The sequence below is a fragment of the Notolepis coatsorum genome (genome assembly GCF_963971535.1).
Source record: "Notolepis coatsorum genome assembly, chromosome: 8".
Classification (NCBI taxonomy): Eukaryota; Metazoa; Chordata; class Actinopteri; order Aulopiformes; family Paralepididae; genus Notolepis; species Notolepis coatsorum.
In genome coordinates, this window is record NC_140172.1 from 62,921,312 (window position 1) to 62,948,371 (window position 27,060).

At 43.2% G+C, this 27,060-nt stretch overlaps 1 protein-coding gene across 1 annotated transcript; it reads right to left on the reverse strand.

The window, feature by feature from the left end:
* Nucleotides 1-1,466: 1,466 nt before the first annotated feature.
* On the reverse strand, nt 1,467-27,060 carry pafah1b2 (platelet-activating factor acetylhydrolase 1b, catalytic subunit 2). The gene is made up of 6 exons (XM_084319845.1): nt 26,927-27,060; nt 18,082-18,163; nt 12,046-12,135; nt 8,217-8,333; nt 6,438-6,560; nt 1,467-1,795 (listed from the first exon to the last, which is right to left on the reverse strand). Exons 2-6 carry the CDS (start codon nt 18,160-18,162, stop codon nt 1,520-1,522), a joined length of 687 nt encoding a protein of 228 aa, XP_084175971.1. The 5' UTR covers nt 18,163; nt 26,927-27,060; the 3' UTR covers nt 1,467-1,519.

Sequence of the window (27,060 nt, forward strand, 5' to 3'; positions counted from 1 at the left end):
TTATTTACAAACGGGTCACTTCTGGACATTCACACATCCAATGTACACACTCCAAGAGACACAAACGTACACCGCGTTCCCCAGGAACACCAAAGGCAGGCGCACACACACACATACGCGCACACACACATATATATTAGAGAGTGCACTAGATTATGTGTACAGCTTAAGACAGAAGCAACGTGGGATACATTAAAGGGGAACTATGGCCAATTTAAGAATTCTTCAGTTATTCCTGTCATCTCAAACAATTGAAAAATAATAGCCAACGTAAACAACTCCCAAATCCAAAAACTAGAGTCATGAAATTCCGTCATTTATATAAAAAAAAAGAATAAAAAAACGTTAGGGTTATGCAACATTCATTGCGATAAAACCCTTGTCAGAACCCGATTTTAACTTAAAACAACGTACATACATGTATAATCGAGACAGATTTTACACGGAAATGAAATTGCTGCCACATTTCACACGATATACATGTAGTATAACTTTTGACTTCACATCAATATCCCACCTTTTCTCTATGAGATTTTAAACACGGCCACCAGGGGGCAGCGATGACCACTTTCCCTCTTCGTCTAACCTGCGGTTGGATTTTAGTGTCAACGATATAGTAGCTTTCGCCAGTAGCTTAACCCACGGTGCTACATTTTCTTTTTAAAAAGACGACCGATAACAACATCTTGTACTACGAAGCAGGCGGAAAAGGGGAGGAATAAACTACACACACGAGAGAGATACGGTGTCCGGGGAGGTGCTTCGGTATGGAAGACTAATAAATATCTATTCATAAAAGGAGGAGAGGGAGAGAGTCTCTAGTAATCTTATAACAGGATATATTAGTGCTGTATTAGCAAGGCAAATGTGCTCCAAAGTCTTTAAATATCAAATTGTCCACAATTGAGGAAAAGGAAGAACTCCAGCTGAACTGGTGGGGGACACTAGGGACCTCACAAGTGCACAAAAGCTATGGGGGGCTGCTGGTTTAGAATGGGGCACATGGCTCCATTTCAAATTGAGGGGATTTAAGTGCTAAAAAAAAGAAAAGAGTGTTACTATTCTCTGGAGGGCGTAGCAACTTTTTGCAAACAGTCCCACAAGGTCCCTCTCTCTCTCTCTCTCTTTCCCCCAATACCTATATGTAAGTGTGTCACTGTAAGTCTCCGCACACAACCTCAGCATATTAGTGTCTGTGCTTCAGAAAATATACCACCTCTTGTTCTCCTCGTGCTAGTGGTGCTCTGCAGTCACAGTGTCCGATCCAACCCTGTGCACATGCGTGTGATCTCACCGTCTCCCTCTCGCAGGCTCACCCATACTAGAGAGATCCAACCCTGTGCACATGCGTGTGTGATCTCTCTCTCCCTCTCACTCTCTCTCTCCCTCTCTGCCCCCCCCCCCCCCTCTCTCTCTCTCTCTCTCTAAAAAAGCACATCAGGAGCATGTCTCCCCCCTCTCTCCCGTTAGCAGATAGGCGAGGCATGCCTCTGGCTGTGCTCCTCCAACATGGCCCCCATCAGGCCAGCGAGGGCCTCCTCCCTGGCATCTCTTCCAGTATCTGCTGCAGCAAGTCGCTGAGTGGCTTGGCCAGGGCGCGGTAGCCCGCCGCCGTCAGGTGTAGAAAGTCAAACATGTCGCGGGTGCTGATGGCACCGTCGGAGTGCACGAAGCGCTCGCCGAAGTCCAGGAGCTGGGCGCGGTCGAGGCGCGGCAGCCAGGTGCGCAGCAGCTCGTTCACCGCGCCATTCTTCTCCCGCAGCGGGTTGGGGCGCTCGCCTCGCGGCAACAGACCCTGAGAGGAAACATTTAAAGAAGAAGATAAACTGAAAGCTACCAGGGGGACACGTGGCTTGGCCGGGGTATATTTTGGCTAAAGCTGTTAAAAGATCCTTTTGGATGTGAATTGTTTCACAATTGGTCAGAAAAGCAACATTGGGGCGGCCGGGTAGCGCAGCGGACTAAGCGTCTGTCTACCACCACAGAGACAGTGGGATCGAATCCAGCTGTGGTGCTTCCGGGTTGGCCGACCGTCCACACTAACACAATTGGCAGTGTTAGCGGGTGGGAAACCCGGCGGCGTCTATATTTTCTACAACGGAGTTCGACGATTTGCGAATCTGATTGGCCACTGACGTTTCTGGTCATGTGAATAATGAATAAACTGAGCGCCCTCCAACCGAACAAGGCCACTGGCCATGACAACATCCCCTCCAAATTCCTTAGAGACTCAGCAGCCGCCATCACCCCAGTCATCACACACATAATAAACCTCTCCATAAAACAGGGACACGTCCCCAAGGACTTCAAAATAGCGAGAGTAACACCCCTGCACAAAAAGGGCAGCAAATTAGACCCAGGCAACTACCGCCCTGTTTCTATCCTTACATCCATCTCGAAAGTCATGGAAAAAATAGTATACGAACAGGTCGAAAAGTACCTTACGGATAAAAATCTAATCTACGAATTCCAATCTGGCTTCAGAACATCCCACTCCACTGACACATGCCTTCTCTATTTGAACGACCACATCAAGCAAGAGGTGGACGCGGGCAAATACTGCGGCATGGTCATGCTAGACCTACAAAAAAACCGGATCTCCTCCCTGGTAAACAAGAATACCCTGAAGACTCTGGCAGGAGCACTCATTCAAGGGTACTACGACTATGCTTGCACCTCATGGTACCAAAGCACCTCAAAGGCACTAAAAACCAAATTACAAACATCTCAAAACAAACTAGTCAGACTACTGCTTGACCTGACTCCTAGAACCCACCTCACCCCTGCACACTTTGCCAACCTAGGATGGCTTAGAGTAGACGACAGAGTACAGCAACTTGCAATGGGCCTGGTCTACAAGATACACTACACGACCAAGGTACCCATGTACATGTCAAAATACTTCCCAAAGGTCAGTGAATACCACGATCACAACACCAGAGGGAGCTCCACAAATCATGTAAAACCCAGATTCGGCTCAAACAAGGGACTAAACACGTTTCGCAATTATGCCACAACAATGTGGAACGCCCTACCCAAAGCTGTAAAGGAATGTGAATCACTACCCACCTTCAAAAACACTCTCAAAGAACACCTACGGGAGACTGCAATTCAAAACTGGCCCCTACAAATGTCCTAACCCAGTTGTACAATAAAGACCAAGCATGGCTTTGTCAGTATTCCAATGTACCCAACCCCCCCCCCCCCCCCACCTCCAATGTACAGCCCCACCCAACCCCACCCCACCTACCCAACCTCCTCCAATGTACAGTTTCTATGTCAAATGTAGGTCAGTATTCCAATGTACAGTGTGTGTCCCCCCCCCCCCCCCCCCCCCTGTATTTGAAAATCTGGTATGTCATAAATGTATAGATGTAGCAGTACTGTCTATCTGTATGTCGTGTGTGTCATATGATGAATTGAAAATGGAGGACCCTGATGGAAACAAGACGAAAGTCTCTCAGGTCTGCATCCTCTTAACAATTGTATGTATTGAGCTGTACTGTACTGTACCCATTCTGCAATCTGTTAATAAACTTTTCAATCAATCAATTCAATCAATCAATCAATGACATGTGCGCCCAATAGCGTGACGAGCTGTGTCTTTGCCCATTTCCGCGTCGAACAGCCTGCAAAGCACCTGGCGTTCTATCGCCTAACCCTAACCCTAACCTTAACCAACTTCGAAAGAGTGCCTAAGCTTAACCGTCGGAATCAGGGCAGGCGTTCTATCGCCATGCTCTAAGACAAACTCTAACCTTAACAGACTTCGAACAAGCGTCTAAGCCTAACCAGTGTAGAAACTTGCGGTCCCCCGATTGGGCGTACGCGTCACATGACCAGAAATGACACTGGCCAATCAGATTCGCAAATGGCCGAACTCCGTTGTAGAAAAATAACAGGCAACCCGGCGAGGGTGGGTCCTGGTCGTTGTAAAACAGCGACTCCTACAGTTCGGTCGGGGCGCCTGCACAGCAAGGGAAGGATCTGGGAGAGGTAGTGTGACCTTCCACACGTTACACTCTCCCAGTGAGAGTCCGTGCTGCCAGGTGAAAAAAAGTGGTAGGCTGGGTACACATGTGTCGGAGGAAGCATGCGATAGTCTCCGCCCTCCCGGACCAACGGTAGGGGGTAGAGTGCGCAACGACCAGGAAGGGGATTGGGAATTGGCATAACGACTAACATTGGGATGGGAGAAAAAATAAAAATAAAAAAATAAAAGCGACATTGATGAATGATAAAAGTGAAAAATAAGCCATCTCAAAAAGACTTGACTGTTTGGTTATCCAGGATTTGACAGAGGAAATTATACATCGTCTCCTTACATTGTTCAGCCTTGTATGGTTGTGTTTGCGTCTCCATTGTGTTTCTTGTAAACTCTCCGGTTGCTAGGCAACCTTTCAAAATTCACATCAGCAACTGTGGTACACAAGCTACAAATCACGATGATACAACAGTCTCAAGACAATGGAGACACTCACCGTGTGCCAGACAGGCCACAGCACGGCTAAACCCTGGCTAGTGGAGACGAGGCATTAGACCAGGGGTAGGCAATTAAGTTTGGCCGAGGGACACATTTTTTCCAAGCCATTGTATGGGGGGCCGGAAACAAAAACAATGGCTAATTTAATATATCGATAGTGAAAACATTTTAACTCTGTGACAGACCACCTTATAACTAAGACATACATTTGTGGCAGAGGCAGAGAATGGACAAAATAAACGAGCTGCATAGGTGGCATAATAAACTATAAACGACATACACATTTGCACTGAACATTATACCTTTGTCTTTTTGCCATTTTATTATAAAACCAGAGACAAGCGCCTCCCTCTTATCGGTCCATCTTACATTACGCGCAACCAATGCGTCTATCTGACGGCCCTTTCTGTGAAGCGCACTGGACTATTGAGAAACAATAGGAATTTTTCATTGGTTCTCCCAGTCCACGTGACCATTTCTAGCATTTCCATTGGCTATAGTGACAGACATAGATATATGATAAATGGATAGATACAGCAGATTAGATGCAGTCCAGAGAAAACAACCAATCTAGATATTTCAAGATTCTATGCTTTATATCCGCGCATTCTCGGAGAGATGCACTAAATGCACTAGAAAAATTACAATCGATTCAGATACAATAAAGCAAGTCTATCAAACAAATCCAAAGATATTAAATGTTTTACAAAACATGTCTAGTGTTGCGCCCGGCTTTAGAGGGTTAATTGTATTTTTTATTTAGTTAATAAATGTCTCATTGTAATTTCCTTATATACCTAATGTAGCACATCTTCTTGAAGCGGATTCAGCTTTTTTTGCTCTGATTTGACTTCAGTTTAATTGCATTGTTACTGTTCACATGTGTGGTGCCGTCACAGTCATATATATTATATATATATTTATAAGTAAAGATAAAGTTTGAATAACTTACTGAACTGGTGTTTTAATTTCACACCACACTGCTTGTTTGTTATTTCAGCACCAGGCGCTGTCCACCTACTTTTTTCATGTTGAGCAAGCGAGCGCTACATTTCACCTCGCTGCCTATAGCCTACCTGTTATTCACTCTCAACATGGATAAAACAAAGTATAAGCATTCTTTAGGTGGTGGTAGTTTCTCTATTTGGACATTATAGCTAACATATAGCCTAGCCGGGGCAGTCAGGTGGCGTAGCGGAGATTGTGCTCGTCACCAATGCAAGAGGCTGCGGTCTCGACTCCCGGAGAGTCAGCATTGCCTTGGCTTGGGCTGATCGCTATACTAACTTGTTTGGCTGAGTTAGGGGGAGGGAAGCCGTGGGTGGGTCCTGGGCGTTGTGGACAGCGACCCCTACAGTTCGGTCGGGGCGCCTGCACAGCGAGGGTAGGATCTGGAGAGAGGTAGTGCGACCTTCCACACGTTACACTCTCCCAGTGAGAATCTGCGCTGCCAGGCTGGCTGCCGGCTGGCTGCACATGCGTCGGAGGAAAGCATGAGACAGTCGCCGGCCTCTCGGACCAACAGTAGGAGGGGGTGCGCAACAACCAGGAAGGGGGGTTGGGAATTGGCATAACGACTAACAGTGGGATGGGAGAAAAATCTGAAAAAAGGAGGGGAAAAAAAAGATTAAAAAAAATTAAATAAAAAAAAACATATAGCCTAGCCTAGTTGGTCTGATATATATACCAAAATGTATATTGCCGACATGTGCATTAGACAGAGGCTCTTCAGTCAATTCATAAGTTCATATGGTGATCATTACTGTGCAATCCCCTGTTCTGTTGGATGATAAATATTGAAACAATATAATTATCCAAGAGTGACGCCAAATGACCGTTTGTATTTGTGCTTCACTACATCTCGAATGGCAAGTGACGAATAACTCTGCTTTGCAGACGAACAGTAAACAACTTAGAAATCAACACTTACCAAAACAATTACGACCAGACTTACCAGAACAATGACCTTTGCCTTGGGCAGGCTGGAGGTGAGCAGCTCTGTGACGGCAAGAATTCCCCCCGCGACTTGTTCTGCGGTGTGTTGGTGATTATTGGTCCCTACCCACAACACCACCACCTGGACGGGAACACAGGCCACAATCAATGAGTTCTGCTCAAGAAACACTCAACGAACACTATGTTGCCATTACATAAGTCTTTATATACCATTATATTGTAAGTTAAACTATGGCGCAACATGCCTTTTCAGCACTGGGTCCATGTTTGTGGAATCATCTCCCAGAAACAATTAGGGCCTCAGACTCCATTACTGTTTTTAAATCAAAACTGAAGACACATCTCTTCCACAGTGCTTTTCTCCAGGGTCCTGATGTGTTCTACTTATGTGCTTTCCTTGGCCATTAGGTTGTTTTAATTGATCAGCTTTTTAATACTTTATTATGATGTATATATATATTTTATAGTTTTTTATTATTATTAACTACCATTGTACATTTATGGTCACAAGAACTTACAGGCGTATTGTTTTATCTTGTGTATATTATTCAGCGTCTTCATACTGCGATCATTAAATTAAAAAAAACATTGATGAGCAATTTGTCTGGGGCAATTATTTATAGTGTTCTGAAGCAACTAGTGAATTAGGCTTTGGTCCCGCGTTCTACAATTAAAGCGAAAACTGCCGCCTGCTGACCACGAGTGGTACTGCCTCTGTTGTTTTAGATTTAGATACTGTACTCCGTGGGTCCTGTCAGATCCATATTCTTTCTTTGTTTGCATGCAGACTTTATGCAGAGCGAATTCTTGGTTTCTCGGCGGTCGAGGTGACTGTGTGTTTTTTTCCATTGTTGCAGAAAATACTCTGCACAAAGTGCGTGAAGAAACTATCACATCTCGTTTGTTCGAGGCATACGTCTGGTATTGCGAGAAGGCTGACCAGGCTGGTGTCAGCAGAACATTTGAGGCTGTAGCAGCGATAGCGAGTGGTGTGTTGAAGTGCCGGTGCCCGTAGCAATTAGTTCTGTACACACTTCAGATGAATTCATTAATATAAATATTACATACCGTCATATTGAATAAAAAACAACAAGTCTAGTCTGGGTGGGAATGAGAATATGTAGGGAGTAGGGATGGGCACGAGTAATGTTCTCCCAGATCGAGAGGTACTCTAGTAATTGTTTAGGGAAATATATTTTTAGAAGGCATCTTAAAGTGCATGGCAGCAGTAATAACGAGATATTGCGCAGAGTCACACACAAACAATACCAATTTTATTATGTCTGTACAGCAATATACTCTATGCTCAATACATTGTCAGTCAAAACAGTCAGTTACCATTTGTAATAATTACATTACCTCTACCTCAACGCTATGCAAAGTGGGCGACAATTTGGAAATGCACAAACACAAACCACTGTTATTATCTTTTCGATAAGCTAGCTTTCAACACAACAAAATGTTTGTGGTACACTCTCATGCTCCAGTGTTGTCTTCCTGCAACAATAAAACAAAGCGGGGCTCGCAACTCACTTGCTGCTCCAAGGTGTTTTAATCTTCCTGCAACAACTCATGCCTCACAGGATTTCAGAGTGAGATTTCTGTTTCAATGGCACAAACTAGCACCTTTGGTGATAAAAACTCAAAAACCAATTCAAAAGAGTTCAATTTAACCGGCGAGTAGTCGAGTAATCAATGACTCACGCTCATCCCTAGTAGGGAACCCTAAGCGGTCTTTGCCCTCCTCCTCCTCAGGATGTGGGCTGGTATGTCTCACCTTGGGCTTGATGTTCTCTAACTCTCCGTTCTGGAGCCTCCACAGCACGTTACACGTCGTGTCTCCCCCGATGCCAAAGTTGATAGCGTGAAGAGGAGAGAACAGCTCCCTCCAGAGCTGTGGACATCAAAGAGACGGACTGTCACTTGTTGTTGGAAGTTCGAACAATCGCTTGAACTCTCTAAAATGTTACCGATGTTCAAACTGTAATGATGTGTTCGAATTCCTATTTGGAGGGCAGTTTTCCCTTCCGTTCATTTCACAATCTGCTTTCCATTGTCCTAGATTACTAGATCACCCCTAATACCATGTGAGCTCTGAGATGATGAACCAGAAACATACCATTACACCTCTAATGCCATGTGAGATGATGAACCAGAAACATACCATAACACCACTAATACCATGTGAGCTCTGAGATGATGAACCAGAAACATACCATTTAGGGATGGGCATCTATTTTTGAATAGTCGTTCAATTAAAGAAATTCAACAAAAACATTTTTAACAGCTGGGAGAACAGAAAAGAAAGATGAATAAATAGACTGGAGATGTTACATGGTAGCAACATTTTGTACATTTGCCATGTTGTTTCATTAAGCTCACATTTCAAGCACCAGTGATTCGCCTGCTCCGCTAGCGTTAGCTGTTAGCAATGACGGTGACAGTGGATTATCTCACGTTCACTATTAAGTAAAAACAAAACCATACGTTAACATAGCTCAGACATTTCAAGCATCAACGATGTAACTTTCGGAATGAATGCTTTTGTTCCTGGAAATAACGTTAGCCTGATGCGACTCGCAAATATCTAGCTGTAGGCAATGACAGAAGCCAGCTAGCTCTCTTGTTTGATTATGTCACGTTCGCTATTAACCTCTTATTACAACCTAGCCATATTTTCAGAAAAGTCGCCTAAAAATACATAGCTAAGTAAATGGAAGATTGCTCCACTTCTACAAGGTCCATTTGCATGTTCTTGGTATCTAGGGACATCTATGGATCTCAGGGAATGTATTCCCAGTGTCAGAAATATTGTGTCTGTTACTAGGCTTGAGTCAATTGTAATGAACCAAAGGAGAATATCAATTAAAAAAGATTAATTAAAATGTTTTCACTTTGACAGTGAATAACACCATGCTAACATTGACCAGACGTTTTTCATTACAAAAAAGTAACTTTACTTACAGTAGATTTAATTCACAGTCTTTGCTGCTCTGTCATGGGTGCCTGGTGGTACTAAATCCAGATTGAACTCTACCACTGGAAAGAAGAGATTTGGCCCGATCTATAGATGTATGACTTGGCCATAATAAGGTAATTTATAGGCCTGATATTCTATATTCATATTTCAAATTGCATGTGTCCGGATGGCAAAATTCAGTACTGTCTGCATCTACAAAAAAAAAAGTAAATCATCTGCCCTTTATTGATTTGCTTAGATTTTTTGTACACTTGATCTCAAGAAGGTGCTGAATAGAAAATGTCACGTCTGGTCAATGTTAGCATGGTGTTATTCATGATAAAGATAAAAGAATTAAAAATAAAGATTAATTCAAAAAAGTTATATTCTCCTTTGGTTCATTACAATTTACTCAGGCCTAGTAACAGACAATAGTTCTGACACTGGGAATACATTCCCTGAGGTCCATAGATGTCCATAGATACCAGGGCCCTCATTCATCAACGTGTCTTACGCACAGATATGTGCTTAACCTGTGCGTACGACCATTTCTAAGCAAAGAGTGGGATTCATCAATTTCAACTTGAACTTGACTTCGTGCTTATGTGTACGCACAGCTCGGAGCACACTTAGCTGACGCCCAGTGGTAGAATATATTATTACAACAAGGAAATGAGCTTCTGTGCATTAGTTTCAACACTGGCATGTTCTGTATGAACCGTAATTCATTATAGTTCATTGTAAAATAGCAACAGTAGTGTAATTATGGTCAAACCCCTATAAATAGCATTTGGAACAATAGATCTTTCTCTCAGAATGAATGCAGCATGGTTTATATAGCATTATCGGAATATACGGGGTGTACTGACTGACTGCGCTCCGCGTAGCTCAACTCGTTATTATTTTGCGCACAGACCGCAGAAACACGGGAACGTTTTGATTATATTTAAAAGGCTTTACGTTAAACGAAACAAGTGGAATTTCGAAGCTGTAAGCAGAATACAAGTCATATGAACACCCACGATAGTGTTCTTCCCCCTTTTTACTGTAAGAAAGAATAAAAAACGCATTGCAATGACACCAGATAGTGGACAGACTATGTAAATATGATGATGGGATTCAAGTTCGCGTTTTTGTTGATCATAGGCATGCTGTCAGAGTATGATATCTTAATCAAACATTCTAGAACATTTGTCGTCACAGATCATGTCATAATAGAACATAGGCTATGGCATGGTCCATCGTGATATTGTGTAGACTGTTATTACTGTACCGGTACCACCCATTGTGACAACAGCCTTGTGAGTCCCGCACACAAACATGATGGAATTCAAGTTCATGTATTGAAAGGCAGGCTACATCATACATGCAGTGAGATTCATTGTTCTTGTATATGCTCTCGTATTATTGTTTATATAGGCTACCCAATACTGACATCAAAATAGATTGTAGTATGCCTCTAGAAATCATATGCAGCAGGTAGAAAATTGACGGAAAATCCATCGCGATTTGGAATAGAATTGAGGAGAACTTTAATCCCTGGGTATTAATCAAACAACACGGGAAAAGGCAGTCATATTCCAGCACGGTCTTTATTAGTGTTTGCGCTGCCCAGGCAGCAATGGTTAATAGATATCATATCCGACATCACCGTACGTGTACACGTCTGTCAGCCTGTCTCATAACACGCTTCCCTCGGCTTAGTCCATTTTTCCACATTTCATGGGGGTATTCCATTACCGTATATGGTTAATCGGGGCGGTTCTGGTATGCAAATACTTAAAACAGTGCACAAGCTCAAACGTAGGATCAAAGTCATGTTTATCAAGACAGGTGTGCGTAGAATTTGTGTACGCACGTGTGATAAATCCCGTTTTTTTTGTGCGTGCACTGATTCTAAATTCTGTGCTTACGTGTGGAAATAGAACATTTTCTACGCCACGTTGATGAATGAGGGCCCAGGAACATACTAATGGACCATGTAGAAGTGGAGCAATCTTCAATTTACTTGGGTATGTACTTTTAGGCAAAATTTCTAAATAATATGGCTTAAGAGGTTAAATTAAAACGAAATCATATGTTAACGTGGGGAGGGGGGGGGGTTCGATTAGTATTCAAATATTTCCCAGTGACTATCGAGTTTTGCCCATCCCTAATACCACGTGAGCTGTGAAATAAAAAAAGATTTATCCACTTTTTTCTCCTCTTTCAATTTTTTCTCCCATCCCAATTCCATTGTGCCAATTCTTCCCTCCCCTGTCTTGGACATTACTTGCATATGCCCCCCACTGGCCGGTTGTAGGGAGGATAGAAGCCTTGCATCACGTGTCCCCTCCGGTACACGAGGAGGCAGCATGTCACATCTTTTCACCTGCCAGGGCAGACTCTCATTGGCGAGGTGTAATGTGTGGGAGGCTCACACTACCCCCGCCATTTCCTGTCTCTGCTGTACAGGCGACCTGTAGGAGTCGCTGTCCACAACGTCCAGATTACCACCCATCGACTTCCACCCGCTAACTCTGCCAATTGAGTTAGTATGACGGCTGGCCCAAGTCAAACCCGGTGTCTCTTGCGTTGGTGACGAGCGCAATGTCCGCTGCGCCACCCAGTGAGCTGTGAAATTATGAACCCAGATGTCCACTCTCACCTCATACTGCTGCATAAGCTGGATCATAGAGTCACCCACAAAAAGCACATCTGGCTCAGCATCCTTGCACTCCAGCACAAAGCGCGTATGCTGAAAAAAAAGAAAACACACCGACAACAGAGTTTGCTTCAGTACTAGGTGACGTAGCGCTGTATTTCTGATGCGACCCAATTTCCGTGTGAAGGTGTATATGAGAGTGTTGTAGTGGCTATTTGTCACAACTAATAAAAACTAAAAGCCACTGAAGCACCAGGGCAGTGAATCTTACGCAGATCAGGAAGTCCATTGTCCAAACGGCATTGACCGTTTCGTGGCATTTATTGTAAATTTATCAAAGAATACAGAAAAAAGATGTTTGAAACTATATGATCTCCTGACGCTGATAAAAAACCATATACCTTCCCTGGTGCCAACTGTGCTGTTGTCCTCTAATTACCTAAATACACCCAGCTGTGCTTCCCAATTGCCCAAAACCCCTTCAAAGTAAAAGCATTTAGCTGCAACTCATAACAACTTAAATAATATGGCTGTAAACAAATTAATTCTACAAAATCACATGACAAATAAATATATTAAATAAATGTGAAAATAGTCAATAGCTCCCACAAGTGTTATTGAGATCCTTTTACACAGGGTCAATTTACCACCATTTCTATTGTTGGGGTTGACTTGTGGAACAATGCTGATTGATATAGATTTAAGAATAAGTCATTTGCTTTTGTTTTTCAAAAAGAGGTTTTGAAAAACCCTCTTGAGGGTTTTGCCCACCGGCGCGGTTTCTACAGTTTACCAAAATCGCTCCTAATCACTCATTTCTGTACAGATTTTTTATTAAAGCTAGACATGTACTACATGGGACTCCGGGCTATGGACCCATGGTGTTTTGGAAATACTATATTTGGATATTGCAACTACTACAGAAAAACGTGAGTAACACGTTTTTCTACAACTCAAGTTCAGACCTATGTTTAGGGCTGGGCGATATGGCCTAAATATGATATCACGATATTTTCTGACCTTTCGGCGATACACGATACACATCACGATGTTTTTCTTTTTTACCCCAAACAATTCATTATGAGGCTTACCAAGACAGTATTTGAGTTTGCAAGCTAACATTAAAGACAAAATAAAATACCCATGCATTTAGCATTTTTATATTAGATTTAGATTATTAGATTATATATTGCATATGAGATATTATATGATTTAGATATGAAATATGATGAATTGAAAATGGGGGACCCTGATGTAAACAAGACTAAAGTCTTTCTCTGGTCTGCATCCCCTTAACAATTGTATGTATTGAGCTGTACTGTACCCATTCTGCAATATGTTAAAGTTTTAAATCAATCAATCAATAAATAGCATTTTAGCATTTTTATGAAACTACTGTATATATGTATGTCTCTAAATGTTTTGATGAATTGAAAATGGAGGACCCTTATGTAAAAAAGCCGAAAGTCTTTTTCTGGTCTTCATCCTCCTGTACTGTATTGTACCCATTCTGCAACCTTTTAATACAGTTTTCATTCATTCATTCTGACGGAAACATAATCATTTTGATTGACAGTCGAGTCTGCCAATGACGTCACACCGCTTGCACCCGCCCTGCTGTTCTTAGCACCAATCGGCAAGCGTTATTAGTTTTTGACTTCCTGAATGTCCCGTGTGCTGAACATCAACAAAGCTACTAACGTTAGCTCCCCGCGGCCGTCGAGTAGGAGACCAGTGCTTCACAGGATGACTAAATGAGGCATAATGATTTTACTACAACAAATGTTATAATAAAAGCCTTTCCATACATCTGTCTGATTGAAAACTTTATTAACAGACCGCGGAATGGGCATATCTCAGCACAGGCTGAGATATGAACGAGTAACGTGTGGACAGATTGACGCGACACAATCCTCTTGGGCAAAACATCACGATATCCACGATACGTTGAAAAAGTGTATCGTTAATGAACTGTACCCGATATTTATATAATATCGTCATATCGCCCAGCCCTACCTATGTTACTCTATTTCATTAGCGCTAAAAGTGATTCTTTTTTGCATCAGAAACTTCAGAACGTTATCTTTCAAAAGAGACCAGGCTTATGCATGTGCTATAAGTATAAAGTATAAAGATACGCTTTTCAAAGAAAGTATGCAGTCCTCAAGTTCAAGTTTAAAAATGACAACTTTTCTGGGTGCCAGTTAAGGAGGTTCAAAAAATCGTTTTTCCCGATTCTGAATCTATCTTCATTTGAATTAGGGATTATAGATTAATAAAATCCCAAGATTGAAAATCAATTATCTTTATTATCTCAATTATTATTTATTAATTAAGAACAAATTCGTATTTACAATGACGGCCTGGTGAGACAAAATAATATCTCGAAGGCCAGGGAAAAGGGAACAAAAATAAATAAAATAGAAATTAAATTAAAATAATAATTAACAAAAATGTATGATAAATAAACCAAAAGAACAATCCAGATAAGACTATTTGACACAGATGATACATACGTCACAGTAGGGCTGTCTTAAATACTTCGAAGCTTTGTTCGATGGCACAAGCTTCGAACATTAAAAGAAAATCGATAACATTTAAATTTCTTTAATTTTTTAATATTTTTTTTCCTCCAAAATCTTGCGCCTCCATTCCAATGAAACGAAAGTAAGCGGCGCCTTCCCGCCTCCATTCCAATGGAACGAAAGTAAGCTGCGCCTCGACTCCACCTCTCTACAACAAGCACGTGGAGATGATCGGTGTTGAAAACAACAAGGACATGTGCAGCAGACATGTCGACGAAGAAGCGAAGCAATGCCGTTTGTTATTTAAGACTATGTCGGACAGATTTGTGTTCATTGTGCTGCTTTTTTAAAGTGTCCCGGCCCATATAAAAATATGTCTTAATAAAACGTGCTTAATTAAGTCGAATTCTGCCTTTGTCTCTATCAACTACATATAAATATTTATATAATTGTTTGCTTGATAGACGAAGGTTGCAACATAATTATGTAATGTCATGTCGTTGGCTGTGAGAGCAGCCCCACTGCACCCAGGCAGGGCAGCCGAGTGAAACCTTGTTGGCTGCGTCACAGTCACGAAAGGGGCTACTTAATTAACGGAACGTAAACCAATCCCGGTCACCCTCTTTATCTGGGAACGCCCAAACCCAACTTCGGTCACGCCCCATCTTGCGCGGCATTCTGGATCTTTCCTCACAGCCCCACCAGATTTTGACGTCGAAAGGTAGGTGATATGAAATCACTTATTTTAGAGTATATATATCACATTTCATGAGTATTCATCTATATTTAGTCATCTAAAGACTACTAGATGTGAACGTTTGTACCACTGCAACGTTATAATTGTTCGAATGTGTTCGGGCGACGCTGTTTTACAAGTAAAAGTAGCATCCTGTTCCTTAAACATGAACTCCCACTCGCCCCAAGATGAAGTCAGATCGTTTGTTTATGTTGCTAGCATATATAGCCAGTGTTTTGTCCGACGAAATGTGTTGTACATTTGTAATCTTAAGAGATCTAAGTTTGTCTGAAGTGATGAACTGAGTTCGCGCGAAAATAATCGAAGGGAGAACAATAATTGTCGCAGGGAAAATAATGAACTGGTTTTCTCTCTCTCTCTCTCTCTCTCTCAATCTCTGTATAAAAAAACATCTGAACCATAGACAGACAGAGTGACAAAGTCCAGAGACAGCACAGCAGACACGGTAGGTTTGTGTGTCCTTGTTTGTTTCTCTACAGGTGAATGGAGGTGTGTGTGTGAGGCTGCCATGCTGAACTGGGTGAAGGTAAGGTTGTGTGTGTGTGTTTGCATGTCTGGTAATATTTCGGCATAATCATTTTGGTTTCATGCTCATTCATATTAAAGTTCATTAACAATAGGCAAGATGTTCTTGATACCTTCCATTGTTCTGCATCTTTTCATCAGAATTTCACTCATATCCAACAAACCATAGCAATAAACTAAATTCATCATTGAGGTCAACAACCTCCTTATCCATATTAAAAAAAACAATTCAAATCTAATTTAATTTCATCATAAATCACTCACATAAGTTCCCTCCTAGCACTGTTTTTTTTAAATAATGTGCTAAATAAATCAAATAAAATAAACTCGTCAGTCGTACAATAATAATAAAGTTCATATTATTTTACTTTCTTGTTTAAAATATTTTTGTGTGTTTGCAGAGCATGCCTAATATCCGGCAAATGCGGAAGATGGAGAGGAAGGTACGTCTGTGGGCCCCGGAGGCTATGGATCAGGCCATTGCAGAGGTCAGAGCAGGCAGGTGGAGTGCGAGGCGGGCAGCCACGTTGTTCGAGGTCCCTAAGTTCAGCCTGATCGACCGACTCAGCGGAAAGGTGTCTCTGGCCTGCAACATCGACCGGAGCACCTATCTTACCCCTGAAGATGAAAGTTCCCTGGTGGAGTACTGCTTGTACTCTGCCAGTTATGGGTTTCCGCTGACGAGGTCGCAGGTCCTGGCCCACGCCCTGGCCATCTATAACCTCCGCCACCCAGGGAACCTAAAAACATCCCTTGGCCAGGGGTGGTGGATTAATTTCAGCGAGAGGCAACACCATCGCCTCACGATCCGGATCCCGGACACCATTGACCGTGGGAGGGCAGCCTGCGCCAAGAGGGGGGCCATAGAAGACTACTTCAAGCTCCTCACCACCACCTTGGAGGAACATGGGCTGAGGGAGAAACCCGTCATATTTACAACTGTGACGAGACGGGGTTTCAGATGGACTCCAACCGGAGGAAGGTCGTTGTGCCCCGTGGGACGAAGCACGCCTACAGGCAGGCCCAGGGAACCAGGGAACACATCACGGTCCTGGCCTGCCTCAAGAGTTCACCCGAAGATCTGGAAAGGTCAGGAGGAACACCACCAAGGCCCGCCTGCTCACCGCCCAGGAGATGACGGATGCCATCGACGAGACAGAGGACCGCGCCGCCCGCGCAGAGGCAGGAGCTCTGGCCAGGGCAGACCGACAGCGGCAGCGGACTGAAACATCAAGGACTCTCACAACCTCCTCCCGTACCCCGCGTGGCGGCTCTCTCCCCAGCCGCAGAAGAGGAGTGTATGAATGAAAAAAATGTATAAATATGTATGGTGTGCTGTAAATAGTCGATATTGTTCTAAGTTATGTTTATTATATTTTTTATATATTGTTTATAAAATGTTAAAAAGTGCTGGCTGTTGTGTTAAATTTGTCATTTTTGTTGAAAACACATGTACTCTCAAATGTTAATGTGACAAGTGATTGTGATTAATATTTTGTTTGTTAGACAAATAAAATGGGGATGTTGTTTGCTCCTGAGATGAGACAAAGCAACGCTTTATACACTACCTTCCAGTTGACAATAGATGGCAGCATTGATTTAAACGGATGAAAACAGGTTCAAACAAAAGAACTCCATTTTCCAAGATCTTTTTTCACAGTTCACAGGTCAGCAGGTCAGTAAAAGGTGATGAAAATGCGATCTGAACATGGGAGCGTTAAACTATGAATGCGCCCTCACGTCACCTCTACAGTGACCGTGAATGGCCACCTAATTATCATAATTAAAGTGCATCATTAGCATTATGTTTGTTGTCTAAAGGGAACCAAAATGGTACAATTTAAGTTTTTAAATGATATCCGCATATATAGGACAAATAAAACAGCGTTAATTTGTAAAAAACTCCAATGAAAACGGCGCAAGGTATGTAATATTCGCTATTGTTATGCAAATGTGATAGAATCCTATAAAAATTTGGACGCATTTGGGCACCATGACGTTAATTAATCCAATCCACTTTATTTATAGAGCACATTTAAAAACAACAAAGTTTACCAAAGTGCTGTACAAGTCCCACAACATAAGATTAAAAAAATTATTATTATAAAAAAAAATAAAAAAAAAAAATTAAGCTTCGAATTAAAACCGAAGCCCGGCCCCGAAGCTTCGAGAAAAGCTTTGAAGGTCAGCCCTACGTCACAGATGCATATTGTTTCCCATTAGGACTCTAACCTGTGACATCCAGCGCCCATCTCCGTGGACATCCTCTACTGGCTGGGCCAGTGCAGCCGGGTTCACATCATCACCACTCATCCTGCAAGAGAGACAAAGACCTCACTCATCTAACGGAACGAATGCGTCCACATTTTTTATGACATTCATTATCACCAATAAATGATGACTGATGATTATGATAATTATAGTCCTGCTATGATTGTTTAACGCAATGTTGATAATATCCACTACGGCTGTCGGAATGAGTTGAATACAAAACTGTAAATAAATAAATAAAACATTATCAAACATCTTGTAATTTTGGAAAAATGTGCCTCCAATACAAACCAATAAATGTGCATTACAAAGCACAGCACAACATGGGTTGGTACCTAATGGTACCACCCATAAGAGCAAATACAACAGACTTGTTAATTGTAAGCATTTTATGCCTGTTTCAATGTGGTCATAATATGTAAATATTATGACATTAACATTCAAATTTGCCTCATTTCAGCCTATTCATATTCAAATAGTTTTCTTAAGGACAAATGACATTCCTAATATCCACACACCCTTTTACAGGTTGCATGGGCATTTTGGAAATAGATAGATAGGTACCCTGTTCAATTCAATGTTATACTTGCTCATTTTGAAGAACAAATAGAGCTCTTGAATTGTTGGCTGTTCCTTGAAGCCGACAAGGCCAACCATAAACACACAAATGATGCAGTCACACTCACAGACAGTCTCCTTAGTACAAAGTTCGGTGTTAACGCCATAGTTTGGTATTGATAACGATCACCACTTGTGGGGGGCTCTAATACAGGGTGGGGTGTCTAGGGCTGTTGCTGTTTGGGGAATTTAATTGTTGTGTGTTTTTTTGTGGATGGATCGCAAAACTATGTTTATATGAATGTTTTTTGCTTACAGTAGGCTACTTGTTCTGGAGAGCATTGACTCTAAAACCTGGATAACACATTTACTTTATCCAGTTAGGTTAAGCTTTAAAAAATAATAGAAATTAATTTACCACATTGAAAGGGCTACTATGACTATTCACATCTTCATTCAACACATTCATGTAGGCTAATTGGGCTCTCTTTTGATCAACAGTCTCAGCTTTATAGATGTAACCCCCGATGTATACAAGTCCAAGACGGCCTAGTGACCCCAGTATGCCGAAATAAACACACTATAATAACTAGTGATGCACCGATGTGAAAATTGTGGCGGATACAGATAAGAGATAACCGATATTAATATTGCTGTTCTGGCCGATACCGATATTTACCGATGTCGATATCTCTGTATAAAAAACACTTTTTTATGATAATCAAATAAAGAGCTATTTTCCAAAACGCTTTTTTTTATTTTTTTTACTTTTGTAACTTATTTTCAGAAATGACTGATATTTTGAAACTATTTAAGGCCAAAACATGAAAAAAGAAGAAGAAAAAGATCGGCCATATCTTGATATCGGATCGGACCGATGTGTAAAAAAAACAGCCATATCGGGGGCGGCTAGGTGGTGTAGTGGGCAAGGCACTCGCCACCAGTGTGGAGACGCTAGGATTCGCGTGTTCGAATCCAGCTCTCCACATTGTTTTCAGTTTAGCTGGTCGTCCGCAGTAATACACATTGGCCGTATTACGGGGAGGGAAAACTGAAGGGTGGGGATCGAACGTTGTGAACAAGCGACTCCTACAAGTCGGTTGGTGCGCCTGCGCAGTAGAATCAGGAAGTGTCGGGGGCAGCGTGAGCCTCCCACGCGTTACTCCTCGACACAGAGATCGAGCTGCGCAGGTGAAAAGATGCGACTGCTGTTACCTCAAGTACAGGAGGGGACTTGTGCTATGTATGACTTAGTCCACATTGCAGCCGGCTTGTGGGAGGCAAGAAACAGCGTTCGTGACAGGGGAGGGTTGAATTGGATGATACGAAATTGGGATGGGAGAAAAATATAGAAAAATGGGAGAAAAAGTGGATCAAAAAAAAAACAGCCATATCGGCCGATATATCGTGCATCACTAATAATAACTCGTTTGTGGGACTGCGTGGTTCTAGCATAAATGAATCCAACTGCATGGGGCTAGCATAAATCCAGATACATACTAATCCCAGGCAACATTCAAAAATGGTTCAGAGACAGGGAAGGAGAATATAACTTAAGAGGGAGAGGAAATCTTAAACAACCCATGGTACACACTACACTGAAAAGCATGTGCATATCGGTGTGTGGAGTGAAGTTGTGGAATAATTTACCTGAATACATCAAACTGAGTAAACATATGGCACAATTTAAAAAGCAGCTAAAAAAATTTGAGAAATACAGAAATGAGTAATGAGGATAAACAAAGTTATGTTATATTGTGTTATGTGGTGTTATGTGGTTTTTTCGTATTATAAGTAAAAGTATATTCTATACTGTAATATACTAAATTATGTTATATCTAGTCAAATTAATCTATCTAGGTCGTCCTCGGACGGGCCCTCCATCGGTGCTTCCAGTCATCCCGATCCTCCATGCATCTGGCTAGCTCGTTGGTGCTTTCTGTTCCCACATCTGTCCTGAGTACGTCCACGTAGGTTAACGTGGGACGTCCTCGTGATCGATGCCCGTGTGTTGGTTCCCACAGCACAAGTTTGCTGGTTGGCATCTCATGGTGTCTCTGGCAGTGACCTGCCAGCCTCATTCTCCTGACTGCCACTTTATCGCTCACCTTTAGCACCCCCCCATACAAGTTTGCATTAGTGACATGCTCATCCCTGTTGATGTTGAGCACCACACGCATCATTCTGGTGTAGCACCCATCCAAGGACTTCTGCAGGGTCTGCATTCACTGCCATACAAAAGGACAGACTCAACTGTTGCATGAAAGAAGTTGAGCTTGATTTGACGGGGGAAGTTGGATTTCCACACACTGGTCATGCCGTTCAGAGCCCTCCACGCAAGTGCCTTCCTCACTTTAAGGTCTTGCTCGGATGAGTTGACCCACGAGCCCAGGTACTTGAAATCACTGACTTCCTTTAGAGCAGAGCCTCCTGTTGTCCTTAGAGGTGGATGATCCGGGAGGATGTTATACATTATGACCTCGGTTTTCTTGGCATTTAGCCTAAGGCCAACCTTGGCGCACTCCGTCTCCACTCTGCACAGGAGTTCCTGTGCCTGCTCCACCTGGTCAGAGAGCAGGCTGATGTCGTCCGCGTAGTCAAGGTCTGTTAGGACTATGGCGGGGTGTCGTCTCGATCTCCTTGGGGTTATTGTGAGACCAAGTTCCTGCTCCCGTCCATCCCTTCCTGAGCGCATAGTCGAGGACTATGACGAAAAGGAAGGGGGCAAGGGTGTCCCCTTGCATCACTCCAGCCAGGATGTCAAATTCTTCACTGTTGCCGTCTGGGGTTAGCACCTTGGCCCTTGTACCCGTGTGCATGGTCCCTATGGCCCGGAGTAGATTGGGAGGGACTCCGTAGGCCTCGAGTATCCTCATCATCACGGCTCTGTGTATCGAGTCAAAAGCCTTTTTGAAGTCGATAAAGCACAGTACCGCTGTGTCAGGTTGTTCTTCTTCACCTCCTTGATGATTCTTCTCAAGGCCAAGATCTGGGCCACAGTGGTCCTCTTCTCTCGGAAACCATTTTGGTTCTCCCTGAGATGGGGGTCGATGGCATTCCTTATCCGGTTTAGCATCATGCGATTGTACATCTTTGCAATGACACATGTCAGACTTATGCCACTGTAGTTGTCTGGCTTCGAGAGATCTCTGGACTTAGGCACTGGGATGATGTTAGAGAGAGCTGCCGCGATTACCGCATTACCGCGGTATCGCTGTTACATCACGGCCACCGCAGAGTAGGCTGAATACCGCATCACCGCTGTTTTTTATAATAATAATAATGAAGTACCCTCCTCTCGTTGGGCTTTCGGCTCTGCAGATATACCCTACACCTCTATCGAGGTTCCAAGCGACCCTATTGGGTACCAGAAAAGTCACGTGAAACATTGCAGACCACTGATTGGTCAGAAGAGAGACGCGTCACACGTTGGGAGCGTCCTGCAGTTTTTTACATCCTGAATGTCAGCCATTGATCAGAGCTCATCACAATACGGCTAATAACGTTAGCTTTAGCTCCCCGCCGGAGTGGACTACCATCGCTCATCAGGAGTACTAAACGAGACATAATGATTTTACTGTCTGCAACGAATGTTATAATAAAAGCCCTTCGTTCTATACACTTGTCTGATTGAAAACTTTATTAACAGACCGCAGAATGGGACAACTCAGCACGCTCTGAGCAAAGAAAGGAACTGAGATGGTCCGGTAAATACGCTGATGTTATTGAACGTATAACTATATAATGGTAATGCCACAAAACGAATGCCTTTATTATAAAGTAGTAACTTTATAGTAATAATAATAAGAAAGGGTCGGGGGGGTAACCACCCCTGCCCGCGACACCGAGTGAACGGCGCACGACCAGAGGGGAAACTTCGAATCCGTGTTTCACTTTCAATAACTAAAATATTATTGAATATTGCCGAATCCCAAACAATATTCATGCTGCAAAGTCATCCTCTAAAGATCGACATTTAGACTAGAGGCAGGCTATATGCTATAAAAAGTAGACTACTACTAAAAAAAAAATGCATTCAAACTTTTTTTTTTTTTTTTTTGTGTGTGCGGTAATAACCGCGGCGGTAGGAAATATTTTGCAAATCCGTGCGGTAAGGAAAACATCAATACCGCGGCAGCTCTGAGACCACATATCAGGCTGGTTGTTTTTCATCAGGGCATGGTTGCAGAACTCCAGGATGATGTTGTCAAGGTCACAGTTCTTATAGACCTCTGGGGGAATGCCGTCTGGCCCAGAACTTTTCCCCTGCTTCAGTGTGGATTTCACTTTGGTAAACTCGCTGGCTGTGAAGGGACCATCGTCAATAGTGAGATTCTTTTGTTTACTTTGCCAAGAAATGTATTCTCCTGTTTTGGAAAAATGACTCTTCGCCCACTTTTGAGATGTTTCAAGATCAGATATCCCAGCTTCTTCCATTGGAGAGATTGACCTTGGAGGAGCGCGGCCGGGGGTGGATGTTCCGGGACCTTTGGTCTCCGCTGTTTTCTCGATTGAGCAGAGGGGCTGTTGATTGATACGGCTAGTGGCGGTATGTGAATATATCCGCATGCTGTCGCTGGCCGTGTCGATTGGTGGTTTTGCTGTTTGGTTGGGGGAGGGGTGGGGGCCGGGGGTCTTGGGATGTCTATCCCCGGTTGTGTCTTTTTTGGAGGTGGGTTTCCCTAGTGGAAGAAGTTGTACAACAGACGCGTAAGAGGCCTGTCTGTTGTATAACAATGTCAATGATGTTGTTGTTGTCATTGTTGTTATTATTTATTATTGTTTATTTAAAAATACGTATGAGAAAAAATGAACAGTGTAAACAATATCATTAACTCTGAATATAAAAATATGAGAAAAGCAAACAAGACGCGGTCTCGGACTGGTGGGGGCCCCTGATTCGAGGTCTTGGTGAGTCGGAGTGTTAAAGAGGCATGATGCTCTGGCTCGCTGGGGCGCCGGATTTGGGGTCCTCACAGGGTAGGGAGTGACCTTGGTTGTCGATACTGGAGATGACGGGTGCTCAAGTAATCTCGCCTTATGGTACATACATGTGGGTATATGCATGTATATGTGTATATATATGTATGCGTGTATATATATATATGTATATATATATGTGTATATGTATATGTATATATATTCTTATTAATTTATATATTTAATTTATACATGACTATTTTATTTTTCATTATTCTGATTTAACTGATGGTCTTGTCATTGTCGTTATTATTATTATTATTATTATTATTATTATTATTACTGTTATTGTCCTGTGATGTCTTGTTTATTAGTATTGTTATTGTATTGTCTTGTTTCATGTTGAAAAGGGAAAATAAAGAGAAATTGTGAAGAAAAAAAAATAGTGAGATTTGTGAGGACGGCAGGTATCGTCTCCTCATCTTCATCCACTGTCGAGTGTGTTCCCAGTAGATTTCGGAAGTGAGTGAACCAGGAGGTCACCCTCTCCTCTGGGCTATTGCCTTCTACCTGTCCCTGCTTCGACCTTTTCCTCCCACTCATCTCATTGATGACCCTCCATGGCTCCCCATACTGCTGTTCACCATGCGCTGCCTCCACTCTCTGCACCTTCTCCATCAACTCCTCCCCCCTTATCTTGTCGTAGGTATCGAACAAAAGCTGTTTGGCCTTTTTCAGTACCTTGCGATTCTCTGCAGTCTGCTCATGCCCGTAGCCTCGTCGTGCCTCCTCCACGCCCTCACGTGCCACCATGACTTCTGGGTGTTTGGACCTCCGGGAGACCCCATTCCTCTCCACCACTGGAACACACATCCTGGCCGCCTCTTCATTCGCAGCAACGAACCGCCTGTATTTGGTATTAGGCTCCTCCCCCTCACCTAGCAGCTGAAAGCGATTCCTCACTTCCACTGCGTACCTAGTTTGAAGGCCAGGGTTGACTGAGAACGCCTTCCAGTCATACCGCGTCTTCAGGCTTGGTTTGGGGACCCTGAGGCTCAGTCGCACCCTCATGGAGACCACTCTGTGATCAGAGCCCACAGAGTTGAACGTGCTGTAAGGTTCAGCATTCAGGATGGAGTTCCTCCACCTTCGTCTTACTAGTATGTAGTCCAGTTGACGTTGCATACCGGTAGCCCGATCCTGGAAGGTCCATCTCTTGCCCCTTCTTTTCTGGAACATGGTGTTCGCAGCCAGTAGCTCGTGTTCCATCAGTAGGGCTGCCAGGTATTCGCCATTGCGATTGGTGGATTCATGGTGTGTGAAAGGTGCATCCTCTGGTCCGAGCCTTGCGTTGAAGTCACCCAGGAATGGATTGCTAGGAAGTTGTGAGCCGGGATATCATAGACCGCTGTTGCAAGGTCCTCATAGAACTTCTCCACCTCCTCAGCTAGTGCCACATTGGTGGGTGAGTACACGACTATGACAGTTGTAACTGGGTTGCCATCAAAGTCAGCAATAAGGATCCTGTTGGTGTGATAGCGTAAAATTAATGGAAGAACAAATAAAAATGTAAGGGGGTAGGGATCAATAAGCTTAGCTTCCCTCTACTCCTTTTTTGGACATGTCTGCCAACCAAACACATTGCTCTTGACCTTTTGTTTATATTTTTTTTTTTTTTATGTTTTTTTAATAAAAAAATAATATATATGTGCTATGATTGTTTGGTTTGACGGAGCTAGATCGTGATTTGTTTGGAGGAATATGGAGAATTACATGTTCAAAAATAAACTTTTTCATTCATTCATTCAGTTGCATGGGACTAGCATGAATCAAACTGCATGGGAACTGCATAGGACTAGCATGAATCCAACTGCATGGGACTAGAATGAATCCAGTTGCATGGGACTAGCATGAATCCAACTGCATGGGACTAGCATGAATCCAACTGCATGGGACTAGAATCAATCCAGTTGCATGGGACTAGCATGAATCCAACTGCATGGGACTAGAATCAATCCAGTTGCATGGGACTAGCATGAATCCAACTGCATGGGACTAGCATAAACCCAACTGCATGGGACCAGCATGAATCCAACTGCATGGGACCAGCATGAATCCAACTGCATGGGGACCACATGAATCCAACTGCATGGGAAATGCATAGAACTATCATGAATCCAACTGCACGGGACTAGCATAAAGCCAAATGCATGAGACTAAAATAAATAAACCCAACTGCATGGGACCTCACCAGACTGAATCCAACTGCATGGGGCCAGCATAAATTAAAGTGCATGGGGCCAGCATGAATTCAAATACATGGGCCTAGCATGAATCCAACTTCATGGGGCCAGCATAAATTCAAGTGCATGGGTGATGGGGCCAGCATGAATCCAACTGCATGGGACCAGTCCAGCATGAATCCAACTTCATGGGGCCAGCATAAATTCAAGTGCATGGGACCAGCATGAATCCAACTTCATGGGGCCAGCATAAATTCAAGTGCATGGGGCCAGAATGAATCCAACTTCATGGGGCCAGCATAAATTCAAGTGCATGGGACCAGCATGAATCCAACTTCATGGGACTCGCATTAATCTGGTTTCCAGGTTAAACCCTTGTGGTTCCTATGAGCCCAACTCCACCAGAGGGGGGATGCTAACGCGTTATTGTGGAGAGCTAGCGGGACGCTGCCAGGAAGTTAACGTTAGCTATAGGCTGCTATAGCATCGATTTAAAGCATCGATTTTTTTTTAAAACCCCAGCTAGCATAGCTATACGACGGATAGACCATCCCGCAAAAGCGGAGAATATATTTGAAAGCAAGATTAGATTCAGCCAACGCACTTTTTGTCTGAAACTGCAGAATGCGTTTCGACTTCGAGTGGCTGATGTTAGCTTCCTAGCTACTGCCAAGGAAACCATAAAAGGAGGAAGGGTCAACACGCCAGACTCCCAGCGTTGGTGCCAGACTTTGGTGCCAGTTCTATTGAAGCCTGTATTCAAATAAAAAATATACCAGCTATCCGAGTAAATATACAGCAACCAATATATCAAACGTTAGCTAGTTAACAATGCAACACGTTGCCGATGATTCCGACCCTAGGTAATAACCTGTACCCGAGGTTACAAGAGGAGACGGCTGATCCCATTCAACTCAACGTGACCCTTCCTTCTTTTATCGTTTCCTTGGCGACTGCTGGCTAACGTGAAGCTAACGTCAATCACTGCGGAACAACGGCGCATCTCCGACGCAGAGCTCCACGGCGACACGCCCGTCTCTGATGCTGATGATAATCTGGGTCTTCGTGGTTGATTAGCAACGTACCTGCTAGTCTGTCAACTCAACAGTCAGATAACGTTCCTCCGAGCTTCAGATAACCCGCTTCAAGCCCACGGGGCTCGCAAACAGCCCACCAGTGTCAAGACGAGACAAAAACAGTGTCTTGGTGTCAAGCCGCC